This window comes from Lactuca sativa, chromosome 6 (assembly GCF_002870075.4).
Source record: "Lactuca sativa cultivar Salinas chromosome 6, Lsat_Salinas_v11, whole genome shotgun sequence".
Classification (NCBI taxonomy): Eukaryota; Viridiplantae; Streptophyta; class Magnoliopsida; order Asterales; family Asteraceae; genus Lactuca; species Lactuca sativa.
In genome coordinates, this window is record NC_056628.2 from 199,774,436 (window position 1) to 199,796,730 (window position 22,295).

Here is a 22,295-nt window from a genome sequence, read left to right on the forward strand (position 1 = left end):
ACTAATAAAAATGACAATTTTACCATGATGTTCTATACAGTAATGAATGTAGTTGTTGACAAATTATAAAAACATACAAATTTTTATACAAACCAACATTCTAAAACATAAATACAAACTATATCCAATTCTCTCATTTTCTTCAAAATCTCTCCACTGCCAGCACCTTGAAAACTATTTTCAAGAATATGCGAGGACAAAATATTAAAGAGGAGCCATTGACAAATCATTGTTTTTGACCCTCTCACAGCAGGAAAAACTCGGATATATGCAAAAAAAAAAAAAAAAACAAAACTGAGAAGATAGAAATCGTACCTCATGAGAAGAGATCTTCGATCAGTAGAGGTGTAGCGTCGATCGATGGTGGGCGGAGTCTCAAATCGTCGATACTTGAAAGTGAGAAAAACGGGAGGCGCTGAAACTTGAATGTAGGGCAAGGGCATGTTTGGAATCTTTCTCAGTAAAGAAATATCCGATATCTTTTCCATTCAAGTATAACTTACCGAGTTAGACATCAATAAATCTATTTACCAAACAAGTTTGGTTGACCGAGTCAGCAAAACTCGTCTGACCCAACTCCGTCAGACGTATATCAAACAGGACCTAAGTAAAAACGATTCCATTTTATCTCACAACTATATAAATTACAACTTTCCCAACCTTAACAATCATCTATACCTATGCCGTTACATCTTTTTGAACTTGCACCCCTTTGACAACCATGACATTTGCATCACCACCTTCCACATCCTACACCTTCAACAATGTTATATCATCTGCTTCATCTTCATCTATTTTACTATTAGCTTCATGGTTATATACAACTTCCATCACCTCTAAAATTCATTTAATTATATCTAGCTCATGATGGTCAATATACATACGTCCTAGCCCCATTTAGGAAAGCGTGATCCTTCATCTCTAAAATTTCTAGAGCAAAGGATAATTGCCTAAACCCTTCCCCCAATAACTTTGTTCGGAGTACAATACAATACATCACAAAATTCCTTTCAAGACAACATCAAATATATGTATACTAAATCCATATAGGTCATCTTTAAGTAACTCTCATTAATTTTCGTGTCACCTTAATGATTCAAGTATTGTAAGGGTTTCGTAGCCAATATATGCTTTTTCCATATTGTTGCATCCAATAATTTGACTTAGGCAAAAATGGTAATTTTAGATAATGCGAGTATCATAACAAAAGTAAATGGATTAGACTTGCAAGCTGGCTATAAGTTAAAGGACCATTTTTGTAACTTTGAAAATTATACAACAAATTAAAGATTACTTACTACCTTTGTCTTGACATGGAGGAAGCACAACTTTCGCGGATTAGAATTTTTTAGACAAAATAAGCAAAAGACAGCTTGGTCATCATTTAAGCGAAGAAAGGGTGAAGAAAAATTGATAAAAAAGGCTTCATTTTAACTGCGGCATTTCCAACACATAAAAAGGCTTCAAAATCATGGCGTTTCTTTATCGCGTCTCCCTCCTCGTTTGCTCCAGGAATTAATGCATAGGAAAGCTTAGATCAGGGGACATCAAAAAACCCCATTTGACAGAACATTTCAAAGTGATTTCTGTCGGTGGGAATTGGGGATTTTTCAACTTTTGAGGCGATCTCAAAGATCTTGGTGGGGGAAACCTCAGATCTTTGGTGTTTGCTTGCAAATAAACAACAAAGGTTTGTGGGTTTTTCATTATAATTGATGGGGTGGAGATATAAAGCTGGGTTGTTTATGATTGGTGCTGTTGTCATCATATGGGTCTTTTCCGCAGAAGTCACCCAGGTCAAACTCTTAGATTTCTCGTATTAACTTCTAATTTTCGTACTGTTCTATTGTTTTTATCAATTTTCTTCTTAATCGATGAAGATATGTGATTGGAATTCTCAACATTGGATATCTCCGTATATGTTTGTGGGTGTGCTTGACTTTTTGTTGTGAGTTTTTCTGATAACTTGATGTTTTTGGTGGGATTTAACCCTTTAAATGATTAGTAATTTACTTGTATTAGGGTTATGTTTTGAGTTAGATCACATGAGTTTCTTGAATCCGGGACTAATTTCAAGACTATTTGGTAGGAAATTATTTATTGGTTATACATACATGTTAATAGGGAATAGGGATTCGATCATGACATAATGGAGTATATGTGCATTTTTAGTTGATTTCAAGTAGGGAAATTATTTGTTGAAAGGTGTTAAGATGTTTCATATATCACACCAAATTAACTCAATTGCTCATTGTGTCATTGTAAGTTTGGAAAAAATTCCTCAATTGTGATTTGTAGAGGGGCATTTTTGACATATCCCTAAGATGTTAACACTAGAATAAGGGACCAAATTCTGACTTATTTGTACATTAAAAACAGGGGATTTTCACAGACTATAAACAGCCATTTGCAGTGACATATCTTGGAGCTTCATTGATGGTTATATATCTCCCAATTGCATTCATCAAAGATTGGATAATAAAGTTACTCAAGAAAAGAAAAAATCAATCCCCTGTTTCATTGAACTCCCCTCTTAAATTCATTGGTGGCTCAACAGTATTCGAATTGGAAGGTGACAAATCATCATTAAGTCGAAAAGCTAGTGATCATGATATTGCTATTCAAGAAGAAGGAAACCCTTTAGTCCCTAAAACCAAAAATGATAATCTGCCATTAAAACATGAAACACAAGTCACAACAAGGGAGGTTGCTACCTATGGATTCTATATTGCACCTATTTGGTTTCTCACTGAGGTAACTATCTATTTTTATGATTTTTTCTTTTTTTGAGTTAACATGAAAAAAATTAAACATAAGACATGATACAAATACAATAAACAAGAAACTGAAAGTACGTTGCTATTATTTCTTGCATTTATTCCTTAAAAATACGATTCTTTCCCAAGGATGGAGGGTATAACTGTAATTACCTTAACTTGTTCCTAATGCTTTTTCATGACAGTATCTATCAAATGCTGCACTTGCACGTACGAGTGTTGCTAGTACAACAGTGCTGTCATCAACTTCAGGGCTATTCACTCTTTTCATTGGTGCATTTTTGGGTCAAGATTCCTTAAATGTCACAAAAATTGTTGCTGTTTTTGTCAGCATGGCTGGTGTTGCCATGACAACCATGGGAAAAACTTGGGCTGCAGATGAAGTAGCTTCAACTTCCAATTCGTAAGTCCCTTCAAATTTACACTTTTAGCCCCTGTCTTATATCACTTTTTGCATTTTCACCCCTCTCCTTCTTAATGTTTTTCTCGGTATTAGAGTCTTGAAAACCGTTTCGTGTCTTTGGAAGAATGCAATAGAACGAGAGAAGGGTTGTAATATTTATCTTTAAAAAAAAAAAAAGGGTGTAGTGTTTAGTTTTTTCATGAATTTGGTGTTGTTATTGAATGTTTCAGGGGATTGAGTTTGACTGATATTATATAGTTGACCTTTTTGTTTCTTTTAAAGAAATGGCGATCGCTCTCTCGTTGGCGATCTGTTCGGGCTTTGCTCAGCTATGTCATATGGCCTCTTTACCGGTCAGTATCATCTTATCATCTTTTTTCCAATTTCAAATTTGAAAAATCTACGAAACCCTTTAAAGAAAAAGAAAAAGAATAATACTACAAAAAATTTTACAGTGCTTCTTAAGAAATTTTCTGGGGAGGAAGGAGAGCGTGTTGATGTGCAAAAATTGTTTGGATATATCGGTTTGTTTACACTCCTGGCTCTATGGTGGCTTGGTAAGTCAGTCGACACATTTGGAATTAATTTTGCCTATAATAAATACTATGTGTCAATCGGACAAAATAATTTTACTTTTTTTTATGGATTTTTGTGGTGATTTATTTCAGTTTGGCCACTTACGGCATTAGGAATTGAACCAAAGTTCAAGATTCCACACTCGGCTAAAATGGATGAAGTGGTTATTGCAAATGGGCTTATTGGGAGTGTTCTTTCCGATTATTTTTGGTATGTAAATAAATACTACTATAATTTATTGAAAATTTATGTTAAATCGCTAAAGGGGATTGATTTTATTTTTTGTGATTTAGGGCATTATGTGTTGTATGGACGACTCCATTGGTGGCCACCTTGGGAATGTCGCTCACGATCCCGCTTGCCATGGTGGCGGATATGATGATCCATGGCCGACATTATTCCGCCATTTACATTCTTGGTTCAGCTCAGGTAATTAGTATAATTATTGTAAGGGTAGTTTAGACATTTTACATACACTGTTAGTGTTTGGTAAATATATAACGTTGTATTGTGGTTAATTTACAGGTATTTGCTGGGTTTGTGATTGCCAATCTTCCAGATAAAATTTCCAAGAAATTCGGATTATAGCACGTGATTCATCATCACTAACTCTTAAAGATTCTTGGTTTCAAATCTTGATTGAAGCTGATTTGCCAATCATCAAAGGTGAAAATGGTTGAATTGTATGATGGGATTTGATTGTTTGAAAATGAACTCTTGGTGCAGTTGCTTGAAGAGGCTCATCATTAAAATTGTGATATATGATATGATATGAATACTTCTTTTTTGTTATTGATTTAAGTTTTGTTTTTCAATTTTGTGGGAATTTGTTAGGACATGCAAGACTCGTAGATCATTTGTACTAACTTTTTAAACATGTTAATATCAAATGTCTTGATTTGTTTTGTTTTGTTTTTTTTTTGGGGGTAAATTTGCATATTGATTCAAGTTATGTTCATAAGGCGATGGGGTGTTCACATGTTATAACCTGCTAAATTAAGATAACGCATGATGTGTTATTACATGTCAAGAGATATTATTGTTTAAGCACCGAATGTGACCACTAGATCAGTGACGGAGCTTCAATATTTCATTTGGGGGCCGAAAATATAATTTATATACAAATTGGTGAACAGGAGGGGTCATAGTTAAAATTTTATATTTTTGGACTAAATATGTATAAAATTAAAGCATAGGGACTATTTATGCCAAAAAATCAGGGGGGCCACAGTCCCCCCTAGCCCTTGAAAAGATCCGCCCCTACACTAGATGTCATGCAGCACAAGCATATACCGTGCGACCACTATATGTCAAAAATTAATAATATAGTGTCGTGAAATGCGTCATGAATGGTAGTATGGTATTATTGTGTAATGTAATTGTAAAATCAATAGTGTCCTATAAATAGTTGGATATAACATGTAATAATGACACTAGTAATAGTATCTAAATGACACTGATAATAGTATCTATCTAGGACACTAGTAATAAATAATAATATGTGTTTATTTGTAAAGCCAATAGCACCTTAGAAATAGTTAGATATGTCATGTAATAATGACACTAGTAATAGTATGTGTTTGTGTCGTTCGTCTAGTGGCACCAATAATAATGCGCATGTATGAAATATTTCTATAAAAAGATTGTCGATCGATGAAGATCAAATCATTGAAAATTTATGAAAAACGAGTTTATTCTTAAATGTCTGGTGAAGTTTTAACTTTAGAATAACATATCATCTATCAAAATTACCATACAAGCATTCCACAATCACCCAAATATCATTCCGTAAGAACAACACTAACAAGTAGTAATTGGTCTTGTTGATTTTAGTGTCACCATGTCATTTTAAGTAACTGGAACTAACATGTGAGCTAAGCGGCTTCATGATTTGTACTCTAATATATGTACGGGGTTGTGCGGAGTGCACGCATGCCAATTTCTTGAGAGTGATTATGGTAAAACTAACGAAACTCGTTAGTTTTGGTAACCCTAATCCAGATTAATATTACTTGCTTCCAAAGCAACTAATGACGGCTCAAGCCTAATGAAACCCTAATCGTGTTTAATATATAAACAACTCTTCCTTTCCAGAAGGGTGGACGTTCTTTAGCTCTCGTTTTTCATCACACATTTACAGAACCCTTTAGCATATTGGCTTACGTTTTCTGTGCCTAGAAACGTAAGTGTCCACTTGGATTATCCTAGGCTGAATTTCTTGTAATCCAGACATAGGGTAGGAATATCAGTTCGGAAAGTGATATCACGATCCAAGTTGGTATCCAGATCTCCACCACAAACCCTAATTTTCCTAACAATTGGTATCATTGTTCTTAAATAAGAAATTGTATTTTCATTTTCTAATTTTTTTGGTGTTAATGGTATTCCTTAAAAAGTTATTTATTTATTCTTCGTAAAAGAATTTTAAGAGCATGTATGCATATCTTATTTTGTATTTGATTTCTAGTATCGGTCATGATGATGATGATGTATACACACACATACCATGACCGATTCAAAAAATTGAATACAAAATAATATATACATCCTTGCTCTTAAAATTCTTTTACGAAGAATAAATAAAAGAAAAACTTTTTGGGGAATACTATTAACACCAAAAAATTTAGAAAATGAAAATAAAAGATTTCTTATTTAAGAACAATTATATCAATTAGTACTTGTTAGAATTTAAAATTATTATTAGCTAACATTATATTCTATTTTTGTTTTAAACTCTTATGAAGTTAAAACTTCAACAGACATTTAAGAGTAAACTATTTTTTCATTTTTGATGATTTTATTTCTAAAGATCGACGATGGATTTATAGACATATTTCATACATGCACGTTATTATTGGTGCAATAAGAATGATCACTTAGACATATACTATTACTAGTGCCATAGACACATACTATTACTAGTGACATTATTACATCTCATATCCAACTATTTATAGGATGCTATTGGCTTTACAAATAGACACATACTATTACTAGTGACATAAACACATATTATTACTAGTGTCATTATTACATGACATATCCAACTATTTCTAGGGCACCATTGACTTTACAATTACATTACAAAATAATAACATACTACTACTCAAGACATATTTCAACATACTACATTATCATTTTTTTTACAGGTAGTGATGACACAGTATGCTGTAATAGTGGTTGAGTTGCATGACATGTAGTGCTTGAACATACTCGAATAGTAATATCCGCGGGGGGGGGGGGGGGGGGGGGGTCACATGTTATAACCTGCCAAATCAACATAACGTGTTATCAACATACCACATAATGATTTTCTATAATTGTTGAATTTGATACTTTGTAGCAAAACCATGTAAAGTTGTACATCATCTTTAGTGTCTGCGATGATTTTTAGTAAATTGTGAATTATGTATTTACAAACTACGATTTGTATTAACAATGATTTTATAAACTCATTTACCATTTATGGTTGAATAACTTGCCTTAGTTTTTCTAACTTTCCGTGATTTAACATATGATTTAATAAAAATGCGTAGTTATTGGTTAAAGATGGTACGTTGATGTGCTTTCTAAGTATGATTGATTGAAGAACTTGATATCATAGTGTTTTTTGTTGGTTTTTGGATGAGTAAAGTGATTTTGGTTTCAATTATATCATTAGAGTTTAAATACTCTAAGCAATCTATAGACATATCTTCCTATCATGCACAACTGGTTTCCTCATATCATGTCCAAGGCTTTGGAACTAAAAATTTTAGATCATAGACCTATCTTCCTATCGCATACACAACTTGACTATGGCCCGAGGCCTTTTAATTTTTTTTCTTCTTGGTTGCAAGAATTGTCATTTGATCAGGTGGTCAGAAATTCTTGGCTTTTACAACAAGATCTTGAAGAAGGGGGGTGCTTGCATTCGGTTTAAGAACAACTCAAGTGTTTGAAACAATCTATTAGGGATTGGTGGTCTCATGAGAATGCAAAAAGAACGTTGAAAAAAAGTGTTGAATGGCAGACTAAAAGTTATTGATACATTAATTGATGAAGGAAAAAGTTATTTGCCATTGATGGAGGAAAGAGGTAATATCCATTTTCATCTAGCTACTTTATGAAATAAAGAGATGAAGGATGTGGCACAAAAAAACAAAAATAAAATGGATGAAACATATAAATACCTTGTTGTGATTGTGTTTTTCCAAAGACAATTTTGTAGAGTAACGATGTAGTTTTTCGTAACTGTATGTAATGTTTGCAACATCAATCTTCCTTAAATACATGGAAGATGACAATTACGAGGGAAAAACGATGCCTAATAATATTGACTCAATAAAGGATTTTAATGGGAAAATACATTTTTGGGCCCCTCTAGGGGTGTTGCCTCCGGACTCCCCAAATTCCCAAGGATAGATTTATCAATCCAAGTGTGCACCTCGCACCTTTAGTCTTGAAACATAAACCGAACTCAGTATGTTTCAGTATTAATCATGACTATACCAAAATATGTTGATAACATTAAAATCAACTAACTTTCTTCCTCCATTTTAGTGTAATCCTTAATTAACTAAAAGGAAAACACAAAACCAAACTCATGCATTAATAAAAATGTCTTGAAGATTGAATTTTCATATTAGTATAATATGCATTTCAAGTACTTGAGAATCTGAGTGTCCTAAGTATTGAACCTTTCAACTCATTTGAGTAACTGAAGATTGTTGGGTTTAATTGAAAAATCGTTTTCTAAAAGCACTAAAAATGACATAGGAAGCTTTAAAATGTTGAATAAACTTAAAATCATTTTAACTCACCAGTGATCATTTTCCATGAATAAGAAGAAAAGATTACAACCTTTGAAGACTTTGATTCTTCATGGGAGGTTGGAAGTTGTAGAAGATGGAAAAGTACAAATGAGAACTCATTTAAAGTTTGACACAAATAACAACCAAATTATCTTGAATGCTAGTCAATCTTGTAATAAAAAAACCTTTTAAGCAATTAAGACAAACAAACAAGTTTGTCTTAAAAGAGAGTATTCAAGTATCATCTTCATCTAACTTTGTCTTCAACAAGTAATATATATATATATATATATATATATATATATATATATATATATATATATATATATATATATATATATATAGAGAGAGAGAGAGAGAGAGAGAGAGAGAGAGAGAGAGAGAGAGAAGAAGAAGAAGAAGAAGAAGAAGAAGAAGAAGAAGAAGAAGAAGAAGAAGACAAAATCGGAATTCACTAGCCAAGGAAAGAATAAGATGCAAACTTCTTAAACCCTTTAAGAATGATCTTTACCCTTTGTGCTTATTAACTTTAGGACACCATGTCCCTAGTAGTTAAAGTCTAGTGATTAAAGGAACATGACTTTTGATTAAATTAAACTAGCAACCCATGCCCCATACTCTATTTTGTTCTCGACAATTGTAGAAGAAAGAAAGAAGAAAAGTACTTGCCATGCAGGTAAAAAATAACTAGCCTTTAAAACCCATTTTGAAATGTTGATGTCTTGCATGTATTATGCTTCCCATGTCCCATGCTTTAATGATTAAAAAGAACACACACACGTATGTTTCCTTTATTAAAATAACTATAAAAGACATGAACTAGCTACATGACTTACTCGTTTGTAGCATTTACTTTCAAATAAGAAGATAAATAACATTTTTTTTGTTTAATTATTTTACAAACTATTTACATATCTTTTATATCGAAAACTCTTTTATATATACAAGATTATATATATATATATATATATATATATATATATATATATATATATATATATATATATATATATATATATATCTTCCTATTCTAAAAAAAGAATAGATTTAATCTCATATTGACAAGTGTCATACAATTAGAACTCCTCATTAATGTTATATATCACTTATCATGCCACTTCTCAACCTATTAATTATCCATTTCAAATTTCAAATTTTAAATTTTCACTCTAATTATATTAAATTAATAATTGATTATGCATTTCAAATTTTCTCACTCTAATTATATTAAATTAATAATTGTATCTTCATTTTAAATTTCAAATTTTAATTTTCTCACTCTAATTATATTATATTAATAACATTAGATTGAAAAATAAAATAAAATTAATACATATTATAAGATGATATAACTTCACGTATTTATTTAAATCAATGATTATAATTTTTTATAACTAAAAAAATATCTCTTAAGTAATAATTTATTTAAAATATCAATTAATAATTTTGATTTTTTGATATGAAAATTTAATTAATTTTATAACCGTGGTTCTCACGGGTTATAAACTAGTATATATATATATATATATATATATATATATATATATATATAAATATATATATATATATATATATATATATATATATATATATATATATATATATATATATATCCGGTAAGAAAGTAATTTTTTATAGAAAGGTAAGAAAATTTTTTTCTATATATTTTTTTGAAGAAAAAAAATGAATCATTAAATGAATCAAAGCTAACATGATTCATAATTTCTTTTTTCGAAAAACCATGTCGATGATTCATTTGTGCGGTAATTTTGTTATTATTCCCTAAAAGTGTCTTAAAAATGAATTTTTGTTTGATTTACCGAAAAATTAATCATGAAGGTGTTTTTTTGAGATATTTTTTTTTTTGTGAATCATCTTATTTTTGATTTATCAAATGATTTATTTTATTGATTCGCTAAAAAATATGCATACAAAAATTTTCTTACATTCCTATCAAAAATTTCTTTTTATTTGATCTATATATATATATATATATATATATATATATATATATATATATATATATATATATATATATATATATATATATATATATATATATATATATATATATATATATATAAGAGATAGGTTAACTGCTTACAAGTTATCTATTTACCTCAAATTAACTACTACCATCATTTCAAAACTAATGTATATTCTGTCATAGCTATACAACTTTAAGAACTCAACAACCATTTTAATAAAGTAAATAAGACAATACTTGTTTCTATGGTCTATTAATTTTCTCATAAGTCTTTTCAAGCATTTAAAATGAAAGAACTTTTTAAAAAAATTCTAACTATTTATGAGAAAATGACCTTAGACCACTTAGAACAAAAATTCACAATTATATCATGGATCTATATTATGATGCAAAATTTAATAACTTGTAAGGAACTGAAAACTTAACAGATATGATTGGTTGAAACACATAAACAAACACATGATAATATCTAATGATATATTTTCGAATAATACCAACATTGATTTGTTTGTTGCAGCATCTACTATGGATCATGCATTTTCTAACAATAAATTTGATAATGAACAATTTTGTGCAATTAAAATTTATGAATGTCTTTTACATATTATTAGCATAGATATATTTATAGACTGTTTAGTTTAGTAAAACACTTTTCTTGGATGATATTATTAACAATCTGATCAGTGGTGGACGCAGAATATTTTCGTAAGCGTGACACTAATTTTTTTTTCAAATAAATCTATATTAGTAGTGTCACTCGTGTTTTAAACAGGTGCACCCAATAAAAAAATATTAATTTTTTTTTTACACTACATGCCGGCGTCGGAGCAGTGGCCCGGGACCCTGGGGCACCACTAAGGTCCGCCACTGAATCTGACCCGATAACAAAATCTTTTAAATTTATTTATATGACATTCAAAATTAGTTAACACATACGAGTTTGAATACTGCTATTCTCGTTAGTACTCTCAAATAACGATTATGCAACAAATCTCATATATGAGATCATAAGACCATAAACATTCATAAATAAAAGAAAAGTTGCACGTTTGATTAAATAAATCATTGGATTTAAAAATAAGAGAAAACTTACACGATTAATTGATTAAATAAATCATGGATTTCAAAAATGGAGATGCAGGGGATCGAACCCTGTACCTCTCGCATGCAAAGCGAGCGCTCTACCATTTGAGCTACATCCCCGTTGTTCATTCTTATCAAATTTTGTTTTTGTAACCCATAACGTCATTTGTCTGCTATTAAGTTTACCACTGAAGAAACCTCTATCCGAAGCACACTTGTGTTGAAGGGTGGATTTCAGAGAGCCCAAAAATGGCTGCTCTCCAGTTCTTCAAGTGTTACAAACCCTTGTTCCGAATTCAATCTCGAAAAATCTTCATCACCAGTGGCAGTATAACTAATAAGAATTTCCAGAAAACCAGTAGGAATATAGTTAGGCTTCTTTGTTCTTCTTCCACATCGCTGGGGCAGTCGACCTCTACGAAAACCAACGCCTATGGTGAGGATGAAAAGAAATCGAAAGAGCAGCAATTGTGGTTGTATAATACGATGACCAAAGAGAAGGAATTGTTTAAACCTAAGGTGGATGGTAAAGTTGGAATGTATGTTTGTGGTGTTACTGCTTATGATCTTAGCCACATTGGTCATGCTAGGGTTTACGTTTCCTTCGATATCCTATTCAGGTCCTCTTTATTTCTCAATTCAAACTGTTGTCGAGTTTCGATGAATTGTACGTTGTTGCAATCTCTGTTTGGATGCAAAAGTCGTCGTAATCAAACTCATTATTGAGATAAATGTAGAATTAGCAACTGATTTCCCATTTCGGATTCTCAGATGCAGATTCTTTAACTCGTGATGATAACTTCGAAAATGCACCATGGAACATGTGGCTATCTCAATTGAATTTGTCTGAAAAGTAGATTTGTCATTTATTGATGCAGTATTTGGGCACTTAGCCTAAACGATAGATTTTTTTATTTTGGCTTCAAAAGCAATTCGCTTCTATCTACTAATAGGAACTAATCTGATATCCTAAATTCTGAACATATAATTGAATGTTCTTATATTCATAGCGTCTACACAAGATTCTCTGTATCTTAAAGCGTTTACTGTTTGTTTCTTCATCTTGACTATTACCAATCATGTGGGTTCCTGTTTGTTTTTGTTGACACTTAGGCAGATACCTACGATTCATGGGGTATGAAGTGAACTATGTTCGAAATTTTACTGATGTTGATGATAAGGTGAGTGAACATAATTATCGATCATATCATAATGAATGCATATAGGGCTAAATTGTTACAAATGTATGTGCAATTTTCAAATTGTGTAGATAATTGCTCGAGCAGGTGAATTGGGAGAAGATCCACTTAGTTTAAGCAGACGATTTTGTGAAGAATTTCATAGAGACATGGAATATCTTCATTGCTTGCCTCCTACTGTTGAACCCCGTGTTTCTGATCACATGCCCCAAATCATTGATATGATAAAGCAGGTAGGTATCTTTTTAAACTATAGCATTACATATGAAATGAAAGTGTTTCCATTTCTGATTGTTTGAACTTTGATGTGTAAATCCTATCACAGATTCTTGATAATGGACGTGCTTACAGAGTTGAAGGTGATGTATACTTTTCAGTTGATGAGTTTCCTGAATATGGAAGACTTTCTGGAAGGAAGTTGGAAGATAACAGAGCTGGTGAACGTGTGGCAGTTGACTCCAGGAAAAGAAATCCAGCTGATTTTGCTCTATGGAAAGTAAGTTCCTGTTCCTAAATCGTTATCAGTTGCTTAAAAGCTAATAATAAGGGTAGTTAGGTAATTTTACATATTTTGGGGGGGTTGTAGTCTGCAAAAGAGGGTGAGCCATTTTGGGAGAGTCCATGGGGAGCAGGAAGACCTGGGTGGCATATTGAGTGTAGTGCAATGAGTGCTACTTATTTAGGTTACTCATTTGATATTCATGGTGGTGGAATGGACCTTATTTTTCCTCACCATGAAAATGAAATTGCTCAAAGCTGTTCAGCATGTCACAAAAGCAACATTAGTTACTGGATACACAATGGATTTGTCACCATTGATTCACAGAAAATGTCAAAATCTCTTGGTAACTTTTTCACAATTCGCCAGGTAAAATCATTTCTTTTCACTTTTCACCCTTTTTACTTAATGTGGACAATAAGTGTTTAATCTTTGAAGTTTGAACATGATGATGATTCAGGTTATAGAACTGTATCATCCATTGGCATTGAGACTTTTTCTGATTGGGACCCACTATCGATCCCCTATCAACTACTCTGATGTCCAGCTGGAAAGTGCTTCTGATCGTGCCTATTACATATATCAGGTATCTAATATTAAAGACTGTTTTGCCCTTGGGTAAAATATAATTGAATGAAGATTATGTTGCAGACATTGAAAGATTGTGAAGAGGTTGTAGGGAAAGAAGAGGTTGAGGAAGAGAATATAAGATTAGGAGCAGACATTGTTGAATGCATAAAAAGTTTTAATGATGTTTTTGTTACTTCAATGTCTGAGGATCTTCACTCTCCTGTTGTCCTGTCTGCAATGTCTGACCCTTTGAAAACCGCAAATGATCTTTTACATACTCGTAAGGTACTTCACTTTTACAATTAAATTTTCAAAGCACAGTGAAGTAACAGAAAGAAAAATCCTAATTGTAAAAAAATCCCTTTCTTTCTTTCACATCAAAGGGGAAGAAACAAGGGACACGAAAACAATCACTTGCTGCTATAGAGAAGAGTATCAGGAATGTTCTCAACATTCTAGGGCTCATGCCACCCACCTACCATCAGGTACCTACCTAATTCAATTATTATTATTTATTTATTTTTAATTTAATAGCTCATAAACATGATTTATCTGATGCATATTTGTGGTGGTTTGAAGGTTTTACAGGAGCTTAGGGAAAAGGCGCTGAAGCGTGCAAAAATAACAGAAGAAGAAGTTGTTGAAAAGATCCATGAAAGGAATGCAGCAAGAAAGAACAAAGAGTATGAAAGATCGGATGGAATCAGAAAAGATTTGGCTGCAATCGGAATCGCACTCATGGATAGCCCCGAGGGCACAACCTGGAGACCTGCGATTCCGCTTGCAATGCAAGAACAGTATGTTCCGGAATCATGATTCCGTCTTATCGCATAAAGCTGATTTTTGAGATGAGGTTAATTTATTTAGAAGGAACACAAGATGTGGTCATGTAATTGTACAAAATATTAAAGGTGACTGAAAGGAGTGAAATTAATTACTTTATTTTTATATACATATGTAAAAGTAATCTAAATGGAAAATTTGGAGAATTCTTAACATAATGTTGGGCTATTTCATATCAAAGGCATGCTTAATGAAGATTAAACAAATATTTCTCATCTTTCTCAAATGTTAGATTCATTAAGTCAACCTCACCAAATCTGGAGATGATATCTTTGTTTCAAAACAAATTTCTTGGTGAATTACCCAAGGAAATCAGGATGCTTTGATGCTCAAGATCGTATTTTTATTTGGGAATAAGTTTCCAGGAAATGAAAAACTGCCTATTTGTTTCACTTTGACAGATTTCTTGTTTCTTGCTTTGTGTTTTGCAGATTTGGGTTTGGGATTGTGTTTTTGTGAAACTATCTTAAATAGGACACTTTCCTCTTCATTCTTCCTTTCGGAGTGGTGTTGGGATTGAGATTTTGTAAAAAAAAAACAATTGTTTTTCTGGGTTTAAATGATAGTACATGTCGTTGATGGGTTAAGTAAGAAACACTTAACCCTAATCGTCATTTCATACGAAAACCCTAATTTCACTTGGGCCTTGAGTTGGGCTTTTCTTTTGGGTTTTGGTGATTGGGTTACTGATGGGCTATCCAAGGACAAGTAAATGGACTAAAATATTTAGATGGGCTTTAAGATAAGGCCCATGTGAAGAACTTGGGACCAATTTGGAAAATTAGGCTATAGATGGGCCATAGTTGGGCCTTTATGATTATGAGATATTGGACCATTGGAATGCCAAATATTTGGACCAGAATAGGTGGTTGAGCCTTAAGGTAAGGCCCATGTAATGGGTTAGGCCCAATTTAGGCCATATGTTGGGCTTTGACCCATTACTTGAATATTAGGCCTTTGGAATGTGAGTTGGACCTTGGGCTAGGAACCTAATTATTAATTGGGTATTGTTTGATGTTGGCAGTTTGGGAATCTGTCAACCAACAGCTGGAGTTTCATCTGCGGGACTTCAACAGTACCAGGTGAGTTGTGCTCACTATACTAACAGGGTCGAAGGCACCGATGCCGACCCTTTTCGGATTTGTATCCGGGTTCATTGCACGTTATGCTTTATGATATGTATCCTGGTTATAGGATGGTTGCTGTGCTAGTGATTAGTTAGATCAGTATCCTGGTTATAGGATGGTTGCTATGTTAGAGATCAGTTAGATCAGTATCCTGGTTATATGATGGTTGTTATGTTAGTGATATATAGATTTGTATGTTATTTGTGCTTGCTGGTTATAATCCATGGAGTCCCTTAGGGACTGTTGGTGGTCACGTAGGATAGCCTGAGAACTCTTGGTCTAGACTCTCTTGCTTGTTCCTTGTTTGGTTGTGGCTTTAGAGTAGGACTATCTGTCCGGGTGGCTATCTCACCTCTAGTTACTTATGGTTACGCATTCTATGGGGGTTAGCTAGTAGCGGGACTGTATGTGGTTTGAGGATTAGTAGGCAGTAGTGAGTTGTATGATTGTTGTTGCCTGTATTATGTGCCTACATGATCATGATTGTTTATATGTCGACATATTGTGTTTGGTTGGGTTGAGGCAGTCCTGCTTTGTGCTGAAGGCCAACAGACCCAGAGCGGACCAGATAGACTGCAGGCCCTAGGGGCATATCATTTAGGCCGAAGGCCCGAAGAACAGTCCAAACAGGCTGAAGGCCCGGGTGGGCGGACCAGACATGCTGAAGGTTTTGAGAGTGGGCCAGTGAGATTGCAGGCCCGTTAGGGGTAATTCAGTCTTACTATAGGCTCTATATGCATGCTGTTGGCTTATATGTTTATATGATATGGTTATATGTATATGACATTGGTATTTTGGGGGTTAAGTCACTAAGCCTTCGAGCTTACATTTATCGATTATTGTTTCAGGTATTTCTGATGATCACGGGAAGATGAAGCGTGATTGATTCTGGGGATACTCTGATGTTTAAACTATTTTGAAAACAAATTGTAATAACTTAATGGTTTTAAATGTTTTAAAAAGTTTTAAATTGGCTTGAATTTTTATGGGTGTTACACAATTTTCTAGTAGCGATAATCATTTAGTTAAAGGAAATGAAGAATTCATATTCATCTCAGGTAATGTACTCATACACACAGATATTAGGAGAGCCTTCATCAAGTTGAATACCTATCTACTCCAATAAGAGTAGTATCACTCCCAACATCATTTTCAATAACAATTCAATTAAAGGAACTAAAGAAACCAACATATTAAAATGTGTAACGTTTGGAGAAATCGGATAGCAGAATACATACTTTTACCCCAACAACGATAAATTCCTCTAATCCTATATCTTTTTGGAATAAGAATACATAGCCCTAGGGTTTTGAACTATCACAAAATAATCGACTATTGTCTGTTAGAAAAAAGGGTGTCCTCATTGTTGGAGACCCCCCCTCCACACACACACACACACACACACACATATATATATATATATATATATATATATATATATATATATATATATATATATATATGTATATATATATCGAAACATTAGGTTAGTAAGGAGGGTCTACATGTTAGTTATCACTGATGATAGGATGGTGATGAACAACTCGGTAAAAAGATGGTGTGACATGATGAACAAAGTGAGATGGATTATCTGTTTATTATCATTATTATAGAGACAAGCTGCAAACGGAGATCATAAACCAACGTATTTATTGGAAATGATGAAGCAAGAAACGGTCGGCCAACTCTAAAAACAGAGAAATTGTTTTCCACGGAGTAGATGCATATGAAACTTGAGCTTGTTCTACTTATCTTTCCAAAAACTTGAAGGGTAGGCCAAGAGGAATTTTTCATATGACATAAACACAACATAATTTATATTATCGGATTCACAAAATCAAAAACCTAATTCAACGAATTCATAAAAATAGTAAACTGATGGTTGATGATGTTGTTATCAAAGATTGAGACCTCAAATCAAATCTTCCTTGCACAACCCAATTACATACACAAAGTAGGTTAAATAAATGAAACTTATATCGTTACTGGTAGCAACCGATTTCTCCAAACAACAAAGAACAAACTCCAATGAAACTTTCAGTTTTAAAACTTAGGATGCTAGCAGAAGCGGTTTAGGGTTTGGCGAGAGAGAACACAAAGATGAAAGGAAGCAAAATTCAAAACTTGAGAAGTAGTCGTATTGAAATTTATGGGATTCGTACTAATTTAACGGGATTGTATTGATATCGTTTTTAATAATAGGCAATGAGCGCATTGTTAAGGAATACATGGGCAATCAAATTAAATACATAATTTTGATATCGTTTCAATTGCTTATTTGTAGGGATTCATTCAAACATTAATCATAGGAAATGCTGGAAATTTATTAGTCAATCGAAATTTAAACTAAAGAAGTGTAATATGGTCAATTAACTTTTTGAAGAAATATGGAATATGAAAGTGACAAGTGGTAAAATTAGGAGTCTTTTACTAGAATATGGATTAGACAAATTTATATTGAATTAATAATATGAGTGTGAACCTTCATTATCAGATAATCATGGTAAGTAATCTCTCTATATAGAGGGAAGAATTCGAGTAATCAATGTAAATAAATGGGTTGTAGAATACATCAATATAAGTGTGAAACTTCAATCTCAAGATAATCATGGTAAGTAATCTCTCAATGGAGGGAAGAATCCGAGTAATCAATGTAAATAAATGGGTTGTAGAATACATCAATATAAGTGTGAACATTCAATATCAAGATAATCATGGTAAGTAATCTCTATATATAGGGAAGAATCTGAATAATCAATGTATATAAATGGGTAGTAGAATACATCATCATAAAAAGATGTGTTTAAAAGAATTTTGTACCAAATCTTATGTACCTAACAGTCACATAAATAAATGGGCCATATATTTATTCTTTGTCGTTTAAATGCACGAGGTAATATTCATATATAAATATGCATCGACACCGTGTTTTCTTCCACCACATCTCCCTGCACAACCACCAACACCACCGCCACTTCATTTAAACACAAAAAGAGATACTAGTACAAGTTAAACATCCAACGCAACATGTACATTACAGTTTTATGGTATTATAATAGTTAAAGTAGAATATTGCCAAAAGTACAAAACGAAAATAAATATATATTTAAATGGGTTGACGACAAGTTAGTTTTAGGTAAAAGATTCTACATTAATCCAATATATTTAATTAAACAGGTTAATACGTTGAGGTTTATAATTAAACAGAGTGAATATCTCATTTTAATTCTCTGTTCGATTCAGATTGATCTGACGGGTCATTTCAATTTTTGCAATCTCTACTTGCAAGACTGATCATATATGTTGTAAGATTGATCAATATACTTTTATAACATTCATAGAAAGCAAGCAAAAACTCTTATTCATTAATTGAGAATTAAATATATATCAACCACATTGAACTTGAGAGGAACGAGGTACAAAAATGAATGGAGGGTCCCAAGCATAAACAAAACCGACTGTCGCAAAAGGTCCTATTGGTTGGCCTCCGTTAACAATGCAATTGTTATTTCCTACGGATGCAAAGAGATTTGGATCAACTGTCTCGGTGGATTGAAAACCATCGCATGAGACAATAAGGCTTTTTTGAGGGCATTTGCAAGTGTTTATAAAACTAACTTTCCATTCTTCTTTGCCTCCTACTTCTCTATTAGTTCTTTCTGTTCCAACAGTTATGTCTTTTAATTCGCATTGACCATACCCTACAAGAATGAAAATTATATCAGTTCAATACAGAATACAAAATGAATAAGAGATTAATTTTGAGATATAATATAAATGAAGAACAATAACCATTGACAAGAAGAGTGAAGAGGATGATTGTAAGGAGAGACACAAATGTGGATGGCATTATTGTAATGAAAATTAAAGCTCGAGTGTTCTTGACTACCGATTATTATCCCTATTTTATACTCCTAAAACGCATTGATCTTGTATTATTTTAGAAATGCAATGCCAATTTTCAAAATCCATATTCCATGTAGAGAGTTGTCTCGAATATTCTTGTAATCAATGTTAATAATATGGCATGGATATTCTTGAAATCCATTGATACTTAATTTGAGTGATTAGTTATGGATTCTGTTGGGCGTGTTTAGAATGTCAAAGAATAAATAAATAAATAATAAATATAAATTAAATTAATTAAATCTTTTCTAATAAATGAAAGTTTTTTTGTCATATGTCACACTCTCATTCAATTTGCCAAATGTCATTTTTTTGATTATTTTGAATTTTTTTTTTCTGCATGTCATTTTATTAGTTTTCTTATTTTATTAAATTCCACATAATCTTTTAATGTAATAAATACAATAAATGTAGTAATAAATAGATATTAATTTTATTAATTAACTTACCTTCTAATTTTAAAATTACCAAATTAAAACTCATTAATTTGTTTTGTTAATTTATTCAAATTATTTTTTTACATTTAAAATATAAAAAAAATATTTCAATTTTAATAATTCATTATTTTTCTTATTTTCTTATAAATTTTAAGTTCTCAAATATTTATACTTTTATATCTAACTTTTTTTTTAAATTAACCAATGTAATACATGAGTTTCACACCTAATAAATAATTAAATTACGAAGTGCCGTTAAAAAAATTATGATATGACTAATTCATTAATTTGATTTCTGCCGTTATTGCATTGCATAAGTTATATTTATATAATTATGCTAGAGGAGTAATAGCATCCTAAGCACACCACCATCTTAGTTTAACATGCTATCATATTATCTTTTGTGCTGAGACCTTGATAATATGTTATTGTTAGCAATTTTGTAGAGTGGTAGCACACTAGATGCATTTTTGATTTTTTTTAAACTTATATAAATTTTATTTTATAAAACACAAACATTTCATATTAATAAAAAAGTTACAAATTGACTTAAAACATGATTTAATAATAGACTTAAATCTTCTCTAATAAATGAATTTTTTTTGTCAAATGTACACTCTCATTCAATTTGCCAAATCTTATTTTTTGGTTATTTTGAATTAATTTTTTTTCCACATGTCATTTTATGAGTTTTCTTATTTTATTAAATTTCACATAATCTTTTAATGTAATAATTACAATAAATGCAGTAATAAATGAATATCAATTTTATTAATGAACTTACCTTCTAATTTTAAAATTACCAAATTAAAACTCATTAATTTATTATGTTAATTTATTCAAATTATTTTTTACATTTAAAATATAAAAAAAAATTTCAATTTTAATAATTCATTATTTTTCTTATTTTCTTATAAATTTTAAGTTCTCAAATATTTATACTTTTATATCTAACTTTTTTTTTTTTTTTTTTTTTTTTTTTTTTTTTTTTAAATTAACTCATATAATACATGGGTCACAACTAGTAAATAAATAAATTACGAAGTGCCGTTAACAAAAATGATATGACTAATTCATTAATTTGATTTATGCCATTATTGCATTGCATAAGTTATATTTATGTAATTACGCTAGAGGAGTAATAGCATTCTAAGCACACCACCATCTTAGTTTAACATGCTATCATATTATCTTTTGTGCTGAGACCTTGATAATATGTTATTGCTAGTAATTTTGTAGAGTGGTAGCACACTAGATGCATTTTTGATTTTTTTTAAACTTAAATAAATTTTATTTTATAAAACACAAACATTTCATATTAATAAAAAAGTTACAAATTGATTTAAACATGATTTAATAATAGACTTAAAACACAACTAACCAATTAACTTAAAAGATAATTTAACCCTAGATTTAAGACATAAATCCTACTTTGGTCATCCCACCTCATCGGGCCCTACGATATATCTAGCCATGCTTGTGCCAATGCCTTCTCTTCTTTATCGGTCTAGCCTTGACTTTTTCTTTATTTTTTACTTTGGGTTCGACTTTGGTTCATGAAGTGGTTAAAAAGGTCTTTCATTGGAAAAATCAGTAGACTCATCGACAAGGCGTCGAGGTTGGGATTGCAAATTAGGTTGCAGTTAGGAAAAGAATTGGGTTACTTGAACAACTCAAAATGCTCAAATTCGGGATTTGTGTAACATCCCAAAAATATGGTCACAAAATTTCATTTTCTTATAATAGATAAAATAGTATTTTCAAATATCAATCATTCAACACAACAAAACCAATGTATCAAGTGTTACCAAAATTAGAGTGAATGTCAAATGCGGAACTCCACTGGTGTGTGCGATGCAGTCAACTCAAGCTCTTCCCATTAGAACTGGAAGTACCTGAAACATAAACTAAAAACCGTAAGCACAAAGCTTAGTGAGTTACCCCAAACTACCACATACCAAACATAAAATAAACATATAGTGGGCCCCGCCCTATCATCGGTTCCCGCTCGATAATAGATCGGGCCCCACCCAGCATACGTATAACACATATCAAATAAACACATATACATGCAATAATCACATAGATACATAGC

At 31.8% G+C, this 22,295-nt stretch overlaps 3 protein-coding genes and 1 non-coding gene across 6 annotated transcripts; 2 read left to right on the forward strand and 2 right to left on the reverse strand.

Moving 5' to 3' along the window:
• The first annotated feature begins 1,347 nt into the window (after positions 1 to 1,347).
• LOC111914112 (uncharacterized vacuolar membrane protein YML018C) lies at positions 1,348 to 4,666 on the forward strand. Its single transcript, XM_023909850.2, has 8 exons — positions 1,348 to 1,796; positions 2,380 to 2,754; positions 2,963 to 3,180; positions 3,463 to 3,533; positions 3,636 to 3,737; positions 3,849 to 3,966; positions 4,050 to 4,185; positions 4,282 to 4,666. The coding sequence occupies exons 1-8, from the start codon at positions 1,716 to 1,718 to the stop codon at positions 4,342 to 4,344; spliced, it is 1,164 nt and encodes a 387-aa protein (XP_023765618.1). The 5' UTR covers positions 1,348 to 1,715; the 3' UTR covers positions 4,345 to 4,666.
• A 7,000-nt stretch (positions 4,667 to 11,666) lies between these two features.
• Positions 11,667 to 11,739, reverse strand: TRNAA-UGC (transfer RNA alanine (anticodon UGC)). The gene has a single exon. It is a non-coding gene; the product is annotated as a tRNA-Ala (tRNA).
• Positions 11,740 to 11,814: 75 nt separating this feature from the next.
• On the forward strand, positions 11,815 to 14,888 carry LOC111914113 (cysteine--tRNA ligase, chloroplastic/mitochondrial). Of its 3 annotated transcripts, none has more exons than XM_023909852.3 (9): positions 11,815 to 12,239; positions 12,737 to 12,800; positions 12,890 to 13,051; positions 13,144 to 13,314; positions 13,405 to 13,686; positions 13,778 to 13,903; positions 13,969 to 14,167; positions 14,271 to 14,372; positions 14,467 to 14,568. In XM_023909852.3, exons 1-9 carry the CDS (start codon positions 11,869 to 11,871, stop codon positions 14,481 to 14,483), a joined length of 1,494 nt encoding a protein of 497 aa, XP_023765620.1. In that variant the 5' UTR covers positions 11,815 to 11,868; the 3' UTR covers positions 14,484 to 14,568. The 3 variants fall into 3 exon arrangements, with proteins under 3 accessions (XP_023765620.1, XP_023765619.1, XP_023765621.1); XM_023909851.3 differs by having other exon boundaries at positions 11,816 to 12,239; positions 13,969 to 14,172; positions 14,467 to 14,888; XM_023909853.3 differs by having other exon boundaries at positions 11,821 to 12,239; positions 12,733 to 12,800; positions 13,969 to 14,172; positions 14,467 to 14,888.
• A 4,356-nt stretch (positions 14,889 to 19,244) lies between these two features.
• LOC111914083 (TPD1 protein homolog 1) lies at positions 19,245 to 19,707 on the reverse strand. The gene is made up of 2 exons (XM_023909821.2): positions 19,650 to 19,707; positions 19,245 to 19,558 (listed from the first exon to the last, which is right to left on the reverse strand). The coding sequence occupies exons 1-2, from the start codon at positions 19,705 to 19,707 to the stop codon at positions 19,245 to 19,247; spliced, it is 372 nt and encodes a 123-aa protein (XP_023765589.1).
• Between the last annotated feature and the right edge of the window lie 2,588 nt (positions 19,708 to 22,295).